Source organism: Apteryx rowi, unplaced genomic scaffold (genome assembly GCF_003343035.1).
Source record: "Apteryx rowi isolate R43461 unplaced genomic scaffold, aptRow1 scaffold_213, whole genome shotgun sequence".
NCBI lineage: Eukaryota > Metazoa > Chordata > Aves > Apterygiformes > Apterygidae > Apteryx > Apteryx rowi.
In genome coordinates this window covers 643,967-660,713 of record NW_020448453.1, presented here as the reverse complement: position 1 = coordinate 660,713, position 16,747 = coordinate 643,967, and the positions used below count along the sequence as shown (strand labels likewise).

At 37.7% G+C, this 16,747-nt stretch overlaps 1 protein-coding gene across 3 annotated transcripts in view; it reads right to left on the bottom strand.

The window, feature by feature from the left end:
- Positions 1–281: 281 nt before the first annotated feature.
- Positions 282–16,747, bottom strand: part of ZNF407 (zinc finger protein 407) — a 351,970-nt gene continuing 335,504 nt past the window's right edge. For 2 of the 3 annotated variants that reach the window (XM_026064317.1, XM_026064318.1), the window contains exon 9: positions 282–2,737. In XM_026064317.1, coding sequence (XP_025920102.1) covers positions 1,386–2,737 — 1,352 coding nt within the window. In that variant the 3' untranslated portion in view covers positions 282–1,385. Of the gene's footprint in view, positions 2,738–15,065; positions 15,098–16,747 lie in introns of those variants that run through there. The other variant, XM_026064320.1, reaches the window with a different exon arrangement.

Here is a 16,747-nt window from a genome sequence, read left to right as displayed (position 1 = left end):
GATAGGAAACCCAGTTATCTCTAGAGTCAGCATGGTTTATACCCTAAACACTTACACAATTATATTAAGCATGCATGAGGCACACTTCAGAAATTAGATTCTTTTATCTTTATCTATCTGGCTAGCTAGAGAAAGGAAAAGAGAAAAAATGCACAGACATAACAGATAGCATTCGTTTGCTCCTGCTGAATGCCAGTTCTGTTTATTGCTCAATATTAAAAATCATGATGCTTCTTTTTAATGCTAACATTTTTATTTGAAAGACCAAAAAAAAACCACCCCAAAACCTTGCCAGTTTATATTTACATTTTTTTTTTTAAGAAACAAAAGCAGTTGTATCATGAAACAAATCTTTTCAACATGAACTTGCATTGAACAATTGCAGTATATCCACAACTAAATAACTGACATTCTGGTCTAAGCAAGAAATATAAGGTCACCTTTTTTTCTACTTGTTAATGTCAATGTCAGAATTTTCTTTAAAAACCCCCATAACATTTCAAAAGTCGTTCACAAAATGAACTGCAAAATGGTATTTATATGAAGCGTTATTTATAAGAAAAGCAAAACACTGACAGTGATAATATTTTTTTCCAAAAATGCACACTTCTTATGTAGGACTCTCATCTAAAATTAAGTGGAAGTTACAGGCATCAATTTTTTTTTTCTGAATATGTAGATCAAGAATTTTCTGAAGTGTAGCTTTTTTGAGCTCTTCTGTATGAAATGTCCTACATGAAGCCATGAAGGAGTAAGCTACTATTAAAATTTTGATTTTTAGATGCAAGAAATACTTATTTTTCTGACATATTTTTCAAAAGGGATATTTTAAAGTAAGATTTCAGAAAGCAAAATGTCACCTGTTCTCCTCAAACTAAGGGCGGGCACTGGTTACAATATGTAAGCTTACCTGAACACCTTGTTATTGCGATGACATGGCTTTTGTATTTTTTGCTTATTTATCTGTTCATGAAATGTACATGTAAAGTGAAAGTATTTCATTCCTGTGATTATGTTAGACAAAAAAGACATAAGGCAAGGAATTACCCTGGGATAAAACAACACTTAAAAAAACAAGCAAAACAGTGAACAGAACGATACCTACTTTGGGGGGGATGTTTAGCCTCTTTTGTGCCCTAATATGCTTGTTTTAAAATAATCACATATAATAATTCTCAGAGCTATTGTAACAGGATTGTACTGTCCTTTTCTGTGACATCTTCCTAGTAGCTGACCTGCACCTCACACAGTGTGCATACTGGTTACCTGGCTAGAAGGATATTGTATTGAGAAGGTTTTACAAATGAAGTTCCAGGGATACAGTGCCTCCATGGGTCTGCTAATTTCCAGCTTTGCCCTGCATCAAGCCTAGGAGATGAAGTTCTTCATGCTTCTTGTACTTCGTTATCTCTCTGGCCCCGAATTACTTGTGAGCCGCTCTCTGTATAAATGACCATGCTCGTTAACTGTTCTGCTCTATTAGGGGATAGAGCTTTAGCTTTTAGAGCAGTACCAGCCTGCAAAATCTCTGGGGACTCCGCTGTCTCTATCACGGTGTGTGAGTACACGCCAGGCTCATCCTGCATCTCCGGTGGTAACTCTGTGACAATGTAGTGGGTTGCACCTTCAGAGAAGCTGCCATCAGAACCCTGAACCATGGCTTGAGCTATTTCTTCTGTGACAATAATCTGTGATATTTCCCCATCCGACTCGACTAAATCCATGTGTTCGCTTTGGACACTGAGTGCGTGGCTACCAGCTTCCTGCATAATTATCTGAGAGCCTTCTCTAGCTACCATATGCACAGTCCCTTCCTCATTTACAATGACCTGAGTGACACCTTCTTGCATCAGCTGGTCGGCTGCAGCCGTATCACACACAGCAAACTGTAGTACTCCTTGGACCATTTTCTTGAAGGCAGCCTGAGCTCTCTCCTGAGATGCAATTACAGCTGATGGGTGCACGACCTGCGTCACTACTTCCATTGGTTCAGTATCTTCCTGAGTCTCTTGAACTTCATGGAACATCTGTATTTCTTGTCCCTCTGTGTCACTGGGAATGTTGGGCGTCTCTGGATTTGGCATTTGTAAGAAATCTTTGTGACTAGACCTGCTTCTGTCAAGGAGTTCAGTTTTGCTTTCCACTTCACCCAGCTCTGTCACAGCACAAAGCAGGGCATCCAGTGCTGAGGAGGAGTCTGGAGGAGGTACCGTAGCTTCAGACGTATCTAAAACTTCTTGCCTCATTATCTGCTGCAGTACAGCACTACCGGAGTCAGGAACTGCATCTATAGGAACAGCCTCTTCCATATCAGTTCCTGCTACAGAGCCTTCAACCACTACCACCTGTGTTGCACCATCTGCTAACTGCTCAGTAAGTATCTGCCCTGGAACCATACTGCTCATATGTGAGCTGTTTTGATTTGTAGCTATAACTTGCCCGTCTTCTGTAATATGGACTACCCCTGCCATCTGACCAGCCATTGCTAGAGTTTGAAGGGTAGCTGCAGCTGTTTCCTCCACAGAAGCATCAATTGCAAAATCGCCATCATATCCTTGAATAATAATAACTTGCTGAACTTGTTCAGGTGACTGCGGCTGTCTTCTGCTGCTCCGAAAGACCTTCTCTTTAACTGGAGAAACCTCTCCCAGTGCTGCTGCAGTAAAAGGACTGGTAGTTTCCACAAAGGTTGCTCCTTGCCCCTTCAATCGACATTCATAGGACTTAGATACAATGCCTGCAAAATAAAATATGCTGTTAGCAGGGCATCATGGCAAATATCAGCTCATAACTTTAGTAACTTAAAAGAAAAAAAAATCCTTGATAATTTTTAGATTTCACTGGCAGAAAACATAGGTAAAATGCGCAAGTGAACAAAAACAGTTTGCTTGTTTTCCAAATAATGTATTTACAGGTTGAAATAATTGCTGAGTTTAACAATTCTGCAGCCTATTAACAATTTAAATGTGTTTTATTTTAATATGCTGTATAACCCCCCAGGTAAATACAGTATACAGTTAAAAGCCATTAACACATCTTTTAAAGAAGATCTTATTGGTGATATTTTGGCACTTCAGTAATGCATTTTAGGATCCTATATTATATTAAACATGTCTGAGTGTGAAAAACTGTGGCTGATGTTCTTAATATCCTGGTTTTGTTGGTGAGGTAATTGCCATGTTATCATTTTGAGGCCATTGTCCTCCCCTTCATTTCCCACCTAGCAGCTTCTCCAACACACCTGACTGACTGTTCACTAGCCTAGTTACCTGGAGAAAACACATGACAGTTTGCTCACCCTAAGCAGTATGTTCTGCAAAATACCATCCAGAGAAACCTTCTTTATACTTTTTAATTATTTCTACATTAAATCAATTAATAGATAAAAATATCTTTACTTCCACACTCCAGCTGCTTGCTCTGCCACTCAGCCTGCTTTTGAGTCATTGAAGGCTTTTCTCCTTCTCAGTTCTCATCACTAACAACAAAGCTTCAGCAAAGCAGACGCCCGCAGTTGCACACAGTCGGCCCTGCCGTCTTCAAAACATGGCCTCAGAAATACCCTGCAGCCCACTTTGCCTTCAGTGTTTTCAGGAGAACGTAACTGACTGCACCCCGTACGCGCTTTTGTGGATGTATGTAGCAGAACAGCTCTAGCCCTCTCTGTCTTCCCTTCGCAGCGCAATCCCTAGCTACAGCCTCTGTGAGCGCTATGAGGCCCACTTTGGACCACTTCCAGCACAAACATGGATGAATGGATCCTGCACACTGAGAGTGAGGTGAGGGTTTAAGTCCAGATGGGACGTGGGGAGGCTGATGAAGTCCACACTGCTGAGACTACCCATACCCCTACCCATAACCATACCCACATCCATACTTTAGTTTAAATTCAGCTTGCTTCTCCCTACACAAATTTAAATCACACCTCTGGAATAACAGATGTAGCATCTCTTATCACTAACACACATAGATACAGCACTGTTTGTCTAGGCCAAAGCAGTATTACTCTTACAGTCAAATTTTGGGCTAGCATTGTACTTTCCAAGCCACCAAGCCACTTCTCATGAACAGCACACACTGTACCCGACTCAAGAGGCCAAGAAAATTACACTAAAGCTGCTCCAAGAGAGCTCTTTCACCCAAAGTATAGAKCTGTCAGACCCTCACCCCATGGAGAATTAAACTAGGCTCTAAAAATCAGAAAGTCTCATTTGCTTAAAACTTACAAGCTGTGTTACACTTAGACTGAGTACCTGGCATCTTGCAAGCTCCAGCAGCTTGATATGCTAAGGTGTATACCAAGCTAATATGCCAAGATAAAATCAATCCTTAAAAGACTGGGCTCTTGCTGGTATCTTTTTATTCATATATTTAGCTATCTGCCTATTTATTTATCTTCTGTTTCAAAGCTTCTGGTGGCTAACTGTACTGCAAAGCATAAGAACTAATTTTGTTAAGCTGAAAGGCTGCAAATCATCTTTAGATGTCTAAACTGGTGTTATGCAACTTTCTCCATCTTAGTTTGCAAGGCAGGTTATCTTTGGAAAAGAAAATTAACAATTTAAACCATTGGAGTGTTTCCAAGAGATACTGCATGATAAATCCGGCACATGCAATTGAAGTACATTTTGTCAGGCATAAGCTATAAGGAAGCTTACTGTGGTATGACTGGTTCTTATCCCCACTTTTCCTATGCTCTCTGTAGGCACTGACATTCACAAGACCCCCCAAAGAGCAGAAAAATAGGAAGGGGAAATCAACATAAAATGACAATTATCTTAGCTCCTCCACATTTTATAATAGAGTAGAAGTAATTAATTCTCTCAGGAATCTTGCTTTGTTGACATGATAAAAGAGGAGCCTGGCAGTGATGTGGCACAAAATCAAAATAACTCTACAAATCATGCATTTTCCACTAGATTTCAAAATCAAAATAACTCTGCAATCATAATTTTCACTTGCACACAGCAAAATCATGACATCTTTCTCCTGTGATAATGATAATTTACATACAGGACACAGCATCACTGCATTTAGGAGAAGCTCTGGTCTGGAGAAGGGAGAGAAAAAAGAAATTCATCTTGTTTTCATCTTCTAAAATAAATGCTGTACCTGTGAATCTATGCAACTCCAGTCTGCTCTGCAATTGAATGGGAAGTCTCTTGGGTGAAGAGCTATCCAGTGAATCCCTTGCAGCACTGATAATTATGCCATTCTGACTGCTTACTTAATCTATTTGAATCCAGAGGTGAGTTAAGCCACTTCCTGGCCATTAAAGTAAACTACATGGGTAAATACTGCTGTCACTAAGGGGTGTGATGAAGCTTAACTACACCAACATCTTAACCTCAGTTCAGTGCAACCCCAGCTATTCCATCACAGTTCATAAATGCGATTGCAGGTCCATCTTTTGATTCAGCAATTTAATAACTTCGAGTGCTGTCAGTACTGCTTTGAAAAATGGCTCCTATAAAATGTAACAGCCTCAATCAGATTGTAAAAGATTCACCCACTGAAGATTCTTCCATTTCAACTATAATGAATTAATGTTGAGCTATGTAGAAGTTCAAGTGTCATTTAAACTAATGTGAATCTACTGTAACTTTAAATTTTAACTGGACTATGACCAAGAATTTCCTGGGAACATCAACTTCAATTTTAGTGATTTTTCATGGTAAATATGAATTGCACATTTTACTGGTTTTCTTTTGTTTTAACAGTGATGAGCCAAGCAGGGAAGATATTTAGAAAACAACATATTTTCAGGCTTAGCTGCTATTTTGACTTTGGAACAGTACTTGTCTATAATGGAGCACTGCTATCCAACACAACATTTGTAGGAATTTTTATGTATTTAAGGAACATGTCACATTATTGGATTGTATGTAGCAACAAATCATGTTGCCCTACTAAATTCAGACTGCCTCTCACCCCCTCTTGAAAATGGGTAAAGAGAAGGGGTAAGTGTTGGCTGACATGGCATACATAAGCTGCAATACAAGCCCACATTAATATTAGGAAAACTGGACTTGTTGCTGACTGCATGTCATTGCAAATTAAAAAGATACACAAATAGGCATTAAAATGACAAAATATAATGATACAAGAACTCATATTCAGACAATTTGTAAAGAGGTGTTTCATATCTAGGGGTGCAATGATCACAGAATTGGTTTCTTTCCAAGAAGTCTGTCATTTCAGCACAGTCATTATTTATCAGTTGGAGTCCGGAGTGACTGTTACTTTTTTATTTGAAAATGTCAAGATTTTTCAGACATTAAATCCATATTCGCAGGTTATTTTAATTCTCAGAGACCACAAACTCCCAAAATAGGGCTAAAAGATATGCTTTGATGTTTAATGTGCTTCTGGGAAACTACAAATAGGGTTTAGTACCTTTTTCCCTCTCTTTTACTCAATACCTGACTTTCTTTTGTGTGTCTGTTTTATTCTTTTGTTACTGTCATCATTTGTTCCCCACAGAATAAACACCTTATTCTTTTGTTAAGCTTACATTTAATTAAAATGTACAGGATTTGTGCAGTAAACTCGAATGAAACAAATAAAACAAGGGCCCCCTCTCTTGAAGGCATACGTTGTGAATGAAAAATGTCATTACAGACTAAAAAATTTTGCAGTAAACAGGGCCTACAGAGAGAAGTTTCCCCCGTAATGACATCCATAAAATACACAAATGGCACTTTTAGTACCATCCTGAATATGGCATTTTCTGTGCTCTACACACAATCTAAATGGTTTGATCATAGAGCATAATACTCCATTGGGTTTATAGAACAATCAATGTTCCATAAAATGATGTATTTATCCAATAGTAGGCTCAGCAGTTACTGGTGTATGACATTGTAGGACACTGGCTTTGTACTGTTCAGCAGCACACATGCTGGCTGTAAAACTTATCTAACACTACTTCAACAACTTCATCTCATCTGTGTCAAGTAATTTGTTGAAGCCTCAGCTTGGTTTAAAAAAACTTGTAATAAAAATTCATAGAATTTTCAGGAGAATGAAAGCGGGTGACAATGGAAAGGTCACATTGTGTCTCCACGCGAGGGGTCAGGGGCCACTGGCAGTTCTAAAACAGAAAGTAGATTTCATGCATCGTGTAGCAGATAAAGATGGCATTAAAGAGACTTGTCTCCGAAAGAAGTGTGTAATGCGCCTGCAAAGTCAGTGCTAATACTGTATGTAAAACACGACGTGGCTCGCAACCGGCAGAGCCGTTAGGTCTGTAAACCTCTCCCCAAAGTGGGGCGAAGCGGTTATACACGCTGAGGCTACGCCTAGGAGATCCGGCACAACCAGCTCCTTAAAGGCAAAGCAATGAGTCACAAATGAAATAGTTTGGTATGGCAATGGAAATGATCTGCATTTATATGGCAAGTTTAAATCAGGTATTTTTTCTTTTCTGTGAAACTTTTGGGAGAGCTAATTTCTGGCTTCCTATCCAGCAGCACCTAATTTTTCATACTTCTGTTCTTAGGGACATTATTTATTGACAAATACTAATATTTGATATCTATTAAAATGCAATCATTATTAAATAAGGCAAATACAAAGAAGGACCTTTTAATGCAACTAAAAACAACCTTCATGGAATTTAAAAGATATATAAAATTAAACTTATATTGGCCATCATTAACAGTCAAGTCAAACTGTTCCCAACAAATGAACTAGCAAGTGAGTCTTATATTTTGAAAGTTATTGTCTACCTGATAGTACAATATTTTGAATGGTACAGTAAGTCCGCTGTTCAAATTCATAAAGGAATAATTTAGGCCCTGATCAAGCGCTAAATTTCTGTATTCTTTTTTTCTTCTATGTTGATCTCCACTTTCATTAATTAAGTGCAGTCTAAGAATTGGTGCATAATGTCACAACTTTGGAGCTTTCCTTGATTTTGGGACACCACAATAATAAACCACATTTCTCAGATATTCATCTCTGTTCCTTAACAATAATAGTAAGTATTCTTTCCCTCTTGCAAGGTTTTTATCTAGAAGCAACATATGGGCCACCATTTTCAAAACCAGCTAGTTGGGCTACTAAATAAAGGCGGCTGAGAAGGCTTGTTCATGTCTTCTACTGAAGGAGAGAAAATAGGATGAATCAAATCAAAACGGTTAGAAGTAGTGAAATAAATCAGGCACCCCAAATGACTCTGTCAGAACTATTACGTCCACAAAGACAGCATACATTTGTAAAGCAGCACTAGTAAGTATACATACAGGGCAATTAACCAACTCTCTAAGAGACATAAAAGAAACCCATCATTGACACAAGATATTCAAATCTCTAAAGATATCAGTACGATAAGGGTGGGTTTTTTTTCAGTATGTTATTACTGTAAAAAGAAAATTAACAAAAACTATTTCCAAATAATGTTAATAGTTCATTTTATACTTAAAAATCCAGTAATATCAGGTTTAAGGCTCAAACTCAAAATATCCTTGGCTTCTAGTTTTTTCCTTAACCACTCCATCAAGTTTAGAAACTTCAAGGTCTTCTAAGAATTGCTTGACTACAGGATGAAGTTTTAACCTTTCAGGTACCTTACACAGAGCAGGAAATGTCCTTTTAGCTTCCTTAAAATGGAAATGGAAATACTGTTGTAGTTTTTTTTCTTTTGAAAACCAGACTAAAATTCCCTGCTTGTTACTTTTACCTCTCATAGCTTGGAGGACTATGTCAACAGCAACAATAAAGAAACAAAACAAAAAACAATCACCAAAATAAATAGCTGAGCAATTCTGTTCAGGTGTTTAGGCAGTTTGTTTGGTTTGCTTTAGTTTCCCTCCAGTGCCTAATTAACCTTTAGGAAAAGGCTTTCTTTGTGAAAAATTTCAGTTTCTCTTTGCCTGCACTCAAGGTCAAAAGTAATACTACATAGCCTAGTGTTACTGAAGCTATGTAAACAAAAAATATACTTACCAAAAATTCCACTGATCATGGTAAACATGTCCTGTGATAAAGCGTGGAGTTTTACAACTCCATAACCTTCACTGAGATTATCTCGTGGACCACTTTTCCTTTTTACCCATTGCCTCTGTGCAGGTTTATCATCTCAAGTCCTACTTTTGAACAAAAATCTCATTGTAGTATATACAGCAATCACCTGTATGGACAAGCAGCGTCGGGAATGTATTCAGAGTATTTTAGCTAGCTTTTCCAGCGCGATTTAGCAGCTGGAGACAAGGACACTAGCCTGCTTGGACATTTCTTTGCAGACCAGCTTCAAGGGCTACACCGGTCCTCAATATGGGAACAACTGACATAGATGCTACATGGATGCACTTTTTCTGCCGTAACCCCTTCAGTGCAACTGGAAAGTGCGTTTGTAACACTTCTAAATCAGAATCCAAATTTCAAGAGGTACCAGCTGTGCTTGGTCAAATTGGAGAATTCAGTTTCCTAGGCAGGTAGAGCATATAACGTAATATGAACAATAACATGAAAGATAATATGAAAAAATAAGAAAATAACCCACAAGCATCAATCATAAGAAAATGTATCTGGATTTTTAAAATAGGTCTAGTCTCAGACAGTAATTATTTTGTTATGAAAAAGCAAAAAACACTTTTTGTCATTATTATTTCAGCAAGGGTTTCTGTTTTTCACAAATATATACATTTGGACCCTGCTCTTATAAACATTTATTTATCAAGAGTACTGCTTGCTGCCATAGTTAGCCTCAATAGTCTCAAAGGGACTAAACATGGTAGCTTGCATTATGCATTGTGTTTGCATAATCAGGCCCTTGGGATTAACAATTCTGAAACTGGCTAGTCTTTTCCAACATTTGATGTACGTATATGCACTAAAGAAAAACGGCACTTGTAAGGGATATCTAAAAGAAAACATCATTTTGCTAAAAGATCAAGCAGAAATTATATTCTTCTGTATATCTACCAAATATGGTTATTTGAATTTATTTATTTATTTATTCTGATTTATGCACCCATTCAGTAAAAAGGAGCACCTGTCCTTTGCTTGAGGGCATGTCTCAACACATTGGAAAAGCACAGCAGTTTTTAGGGAGAATGTTTGGGAATAACTAGAAATAGTAAGTTTCCTTAGTTATTTTTGCTAGTTAAGATAACAGAAGCTACCACTTACAATGTGATAGTCATATCTGTATTTCATTTATAAATTCAACTATGTTACAGTGTATATTCATATCTTTCCAGAGTAAATTATGGGAAATAACCATTTGTCTTCATTGTACACACTTTTGTATGTATAGCAGAAAACAAACCTCTATTCAATAACTGTATAGAGGCAACATTAAAATCAAATTTACAGTAAACAGAACCTGCAGCTGGGGTAAAACACTAACTGTTAGTATTTTAATTATCAGCGAAGCTTTTGGAGGTCTAACATCTGCTCATAGCCAAATGACAGCAGCTGCTTGTGTACACTTAAAACAATGTGAATTTCTTCTATAAATATTAAAATGAATTGTATGTTTTGTGTTCATTGTAGCTAAATTCCTATTAAGCTGCTTAAGTCTATAGGGCATTTTGAACTTCCTTCTTGTGGCAAATTCACAAAGGGCTGACCTCTTCAAAAGAATGAGAGGCGAAGACAGCAGAAATACTTGAGTCTGTAAATTGAAAATGTTTAGAGACAGTACTAGAGGTCACCCTCTGCCAAGATGTTGCTAGTAAATGCTAACAAAACATCAGCGATAAGTTCTGATCATTGTGCACTACAGTAACTTCAAGGACAGGACTTCTCAGCATGCAAGGTGTCAGGAAGCTATGGGATGAGTTATATCAAAAGCTAACGCTCATCAAATAAGTAGAAGTGATTAATGCACTATCTTATCAGATAAAAATGTACTGTTTCAAGAATCAAAGCATTTGAGCAAGTGAGCATATTCGGTTTTATGGACTTCATCAAAACCATACTGGAATGAGCACTGATTCGTATGATTAGAAGTAATAATCTATCAGGAAGGAGGAGCTATGCTGGGCCACAGTGAGATCAGCTGAAGTTGCTAAAGAGGGTAACCCGCACAACTTAACTCTGCAGCTTTTTACTGGGACACTGACATGCAGTCGATGTATTCCTTTTCATCTTTCACCTGCTTGGAATATAGGAAAGCAAACCAAGGAGTGATGTACATCTGTTCAAATGGTAGTGGCTGGCAGGGTGAGAGGGAGAGAGAGCATTACAACCAGTTTCAGAAATAAATACGGAGATTTTAATGTTTAGCTTATAACTGTCTTTAACTTATAACTGGGTCAATGGAGAAAGAGCCAGTTCTTTGCTTTTATAGCAGCGCACATATTACCAGTGGCTAATAATATTTATATATTTTCATAATAGATTTAAAGCTGGAAAGGAGCACTATGATCATTTAGTCTGAAAGCTGTAGGTCATGCCACCCGATGCTTTGAAAAAAATGATTAGACCCTTCAATTGTACATGTGTAACCACAACATAGGATCAATCACCAGGACAGCTGTGCCCTGACTGGTACATGGCATAAGATAAAGGTGAATTAATTATGAAGGCAGTTGCTGAGCTTTTGACATCAGATATAGAAAATTTCCCACTCCAAAGGTCAATCTCAGTGCAGTGTATCCAACTACTTATGTAAAAGATAGAATAGGACTCGTTATAGGTGGTTGCAACAGCGCAAAGGCCTTCCCCCTTCACAGACCCCATCTTTCCTTCTGAAGCACTGATGTTGTTAAGGCTTATAATGCCTAAAATGACGATCATCAAGAAAGATGTTGATTTTTCAGATCATATAGATGTTGATATTTCAGTTCAGAATGTCACAAGCTCAGCAATAACTACAGGATTATTTAAATACCGTGAAGCAGAGCACCTGCTGGTTCTGGAAGGTGGGATGGGAAGTAGAGGCTGGAGAGACAGGTAACTCTCTTACACTACTTTCAAAGGTTGAGTTTGTGACAAAGTCTTCTTTTCATGATTCACCTCTGGTGAAGGATGGAAGCAGCATGTTTCCAGCATATCTTCAAAGGAAGAGCTGTTCATATAATTGACCCTTCTACTGACAGAAATATATTTTCAGTGCTACTGATACAGCAGTACTTAAATGAGCTGTCTTCCAGTTTCAGTGTTAAAAGGCACCAGGCTGTACATAGATAAAACAAGACAGAAGACACCAAAGATGGTGCATTCAGAGCCACCCCTGAATGCTGCTGATGTCGGAATTGCTAAGATGGTGTGCCACGGGAAGCGCAAAATAAATTATTGCACTGCAGCTCTGTATAAGTGGTCAGAAGCTTACTCCAGTTGCTTCCAGTCAGCCGCAAAGTTGTGCTTTCTAGATCTGAATAATCTTCATGTTACACTGTCAGTAAAACTACTGAAATAGGTGGTGAGCTAGAAGTAGGAATCAACAGCTTTTAGATGGAATACACAGCTAATACTAAATTGGGAGGAAGTGTTAACATTATTAAAAAGAAGAACAGGACATAAGTAAATACAGAAATAACAACATAAGATTCAACTTGCGCCAGTGCATACAAATACTTGTGGAGAAAATAAACATGCAAAAATGACATTCAATGAGAGACAATGTCCTCTGAGAATTGTAATGCTGAAGAAATCTCAGAGATGATAGTGGACATCAAATTAGATGTGAGTCTATGGAGTGATATGTCAGGAAAAGAAAACGGGCCAAAGCAGCAATTCTTAATTGCACATTCAAAGGTATCCTGTCTCCTGCAGATTGCTTTGGTACAGCCACAACTGAATTATGTCTGGACCTCTCTAGTGGAGAGATATTGACTACGGGATATTCAAAGTAGTAAAACAAAAATTATTAGAAGTGTGACTTGCATGAAGTATTGAAGGTTTAAATACATGTATTATGGCAACAAGAATATTTTTTTTTGACATAAATGTTGCAGTGATGGAGGAGAATCTGTCCCTTTTGGGTGGGCACCATCTGATTTTAACAGTGTAACAGTAAAAAATTCAAACCTTACTGCTGAAAGAAATTTGGGCATGGTGACTAACAGAAAGCCAGTTCAGCTACCTAGACCTTCCAGCTACCAGAGTGAGGAAGCTCCTATGGTGGAGCTACTGCACAGTAGTTAGGAAAGGGTTTAACCTGAGTCATCACCATTTGTCCTGAAAACCTACACAATTCCAGAAGAGCTCAGTGAAACATGGCACATTATCCTGCAGTAACTAATTAGTTAACTTTTGTCAACAACTCTGTTCTGAACTAAAGTTCACCCAAGACTGTGGCGCCATGAGTCTTAAAACACCAGAGAATTTGTAATGACTGTCGATCACATGAAGCACGAAGCCTATTCAAATACGGACTGGCAAACAAACCCTGCCATCCTGTCATGTCATTAGCCCTTTTTAATTTCTTCTTCCTGAGGCCCAATTTAGACTAGGAAAAGAGAGTATTTTGAAACTTATTAGGGATCACATTTATCTAATATATTTTAAATGCCACTTAGCTCTTACTTTTGATAGCACTTTTCAAAGATTTATTATATATGTCTACAACTGATGCCAAATAATGTTTAAAAGCATGTTAATTAAATGATGCCAAATGATTTAAAAACACCATAGTTCCTAGTGTACTTATCTGTAACATGTTGCACAATATATCTACATTAGTGAATGCACTTATTATTCTATTATTAGATAGAAACTGCTACAACACTGTTAGTGGTAACATATGTGGGCCTCAAGCACTATTACTGTTGCTGGAACTTAGTTCACATCTTTCAGAGCAGTAGAAAAAACTTCAGAGGAAAGTATGATCATTTTTGCAAAAGCTGTAAAGCTATTTATATGTGACAASATAGAGACCAGATAACACTCCCACCAAAAAAAACCTTCAGAAGTCTAAAACTAGATACCTAAATGATCTGATTTTCAAAAATGTTGAGAAAGTAACAGCTCCTGCTTACATTTATGTTAAAGTGTTCTTATCTCAGCTCTTTTTTTTTTAAACTACTTTTTACTTTTTTTCACATACTTTAGTTCAGTGAACTGACAGTTTCCTAACTCCTGGGGTATATGGACAAAATGCACAGGAGGAATCATTATACTCTGTCATTTCAAAGATGCGCAGATTAAAGAGCTCCTGAGCAGCCAGTGCCATCGCGGGTGGACACAGCTGCTATGAGTCGCAGGTAGGGCTCACGTGGAGATTTCATAGCTGTACCCTTCAGTACGTGTTCCAGTGCTTCAAAACGTATTGAGGGTCACCATTTTTTCCAGTGTGTCCTTAAGCATCCTTAAAATACTATTCATGTGCTTCCAATGAAATAAAAAGGCTCTAAAGCTATCTTTATGATATTATTTTCTTTATAAAAAGAAAACAGACATATCAAAATGTATACAGACAGAACTAAGACAATATCAGTTATCTAAAAGGAATCCAAAAGGAGTCCAAAGGGGCCCAATAATCTCAAAGGCGGCCAAAATTAATATACTTTTTTTCTTTCACGTGTTATTCTTTTAGGGTCTCTTTCATGATAGAGCGAATTTTATGCAAGTTTTTTTGGATCTGTGTGCCTAGAGCTAATTTCCTAAATACAGAATTAGGAAGCAAAACAAAATTGGCCTGCTTTCCACTGGTGCTAAGCACAAGCACATGCAAATACAAACTGAACAGAATGCATTTAAAATCTAATGGCATTTATCTAACCATGTGCCTTTATAACTGTGTCTCCTGAATTGTTCACAATCAGTAATATATTTATCCTTAAAGTAACATTATAAAATGAAAAATTATTATTCTAATTTTTCAGGCAGAGAGAGGAAAAGCAACAAAAAGTGTGCTGCCAGGGTCATGCAAGAATTCCCAGGTGTATTGAGTCCCAGCTTTATGTCTTAATCATAGGATTATCATTTCTTAGAAGAACCTTGTTGACAACTCCTAGAGTTGAGGCACTCCATTTATCCACAGTGAAGCACTAGTCACATCATTGCAATTTTCCTGATAATGCCCTGTCAATGAATCAGCCTTATGTTCATGAACAGAGAGGAGTTCAGTGTCCATGTATCCTATAATGAGGAATGCCGTACCGCAGTCTCTGCTGAGATTGTCATAGGTGTCCATTGATACCATCTGCAATTACAGAATTTTATGAGATGGAAACTGGTTCATTATGAAGAAGACTCAGTCCACCAGCTCATTTCACATATGTCAGACAGTAGACTTTCTGATCATCATGATTCATACAAGTGCATAAGAAGGGGCCTATAGTTAGGGTTTGGGGAATTAAGCATACAGCTAATACTAAGAAGAAGCTTAAATGCTTTACTAAGTAGAAGCCTCAGCCTCTGGTCTAAACATATTTAAAACAGGGACTTAAACTCTTTAACTTCTGCTTAAATGGGCCAAATCAGCACTGCTTGTCCCCAGAGAAAGGCAGTCACAAAGTTAGCTTAAAATGGCTTTTACACTGAGCCAAACAAATCTCTTCTAGGCTCAAATAACCTGATCTAACTATACAGACTGACTGTATGAATGCACTCAAATGTATCAGTTTAACTCCTTTTGAATTATCACCTATTAAAATAAGTGAATAAAGACATTTCTTTTAAAAGATTAAATTATACATTAACTATATGTTTTTATAGTTCAATAAATATTTAATAAAGAGTCCCATATAAAACTTTTTGCTATACTTAAGAGAAACATATACTATGAGAAAATGTTGTTGATAAACCTTTCTTCTCACATAGTAGCTCTATATGCATATTTATATATTTGCACTCTCAAACAAGGATATGTAAACCTTCAAATCTGGTCACTAGTAGCTTATACAAACATCTACACTTCAGACAGTCCGGTCTACTTAAAAACACAGAAATTAAAACCATTCTCTAAGCACTGAAAGAAGTACACACTTCCTCTTCTCCAGCCATCAAGAAATGGAGCTCTATTTGCTATAATACAGCCTCCTCTTTCCCTTCCACATTGACACTGTTTCCGCTGAGGGTGAACCTTGCTGCACTTATTTATTCCCTCTTTAACAAAAGAGCAAACAAAAATCTTGGCTAACAAACAGAGCATTTAGCAAGAGGACCTCAAATATCAAATGCACGCCATAGTGCTGCTCCAAGTTCCGGCTGGACTTCTTGATACTTTGCAGACCAAACGGAAGGTGTTGATTAAACCTCTACCGTCCTAAATATTACGAAACCTGCTTATCTGAGAGACTTCCCTTCTCCTCATGCAACTGCCTCAAGTGCCAGTGGCCAACACGCTCACACTGTGGTCTCTGGCCTTTTGTAGCTCCCTACACAGGACTGTTTCCATAACAAAGATATGCTCACTCAGTTTATCACAACCTCCCTGAACACCTCCCCTGCCACACACACACACTTGGTATCCCCTTTGCATCATCAGGAAAAAACAGAACAAAAGCCCACCAACCCTACAAAAATTATATTGTAGATACGTAGATTAATGGGCTGATTCTGGCATCTCAATTCAAATGGATTTACAACCACTGTGTTTAGCCCTGTGTGATTTCAAATAGAATTACTTCTGATGAATCTGAATGCAAATTCACAAAGCATTAAAACAAACCATGTTTAAACTCGTTGGTTCATCAGATGCAAATATTGTGCATTAAGCAGGGAATACCCGTTCATGAAAATAAAGAAAACTGACACCAATATAATAAAATCATTACAGGTTTATGGATTCTGGGACTTAAACAAGCCATACCCTTGCTTTTCCTAACTGATTAAAAGCTTCTTTGCAGTT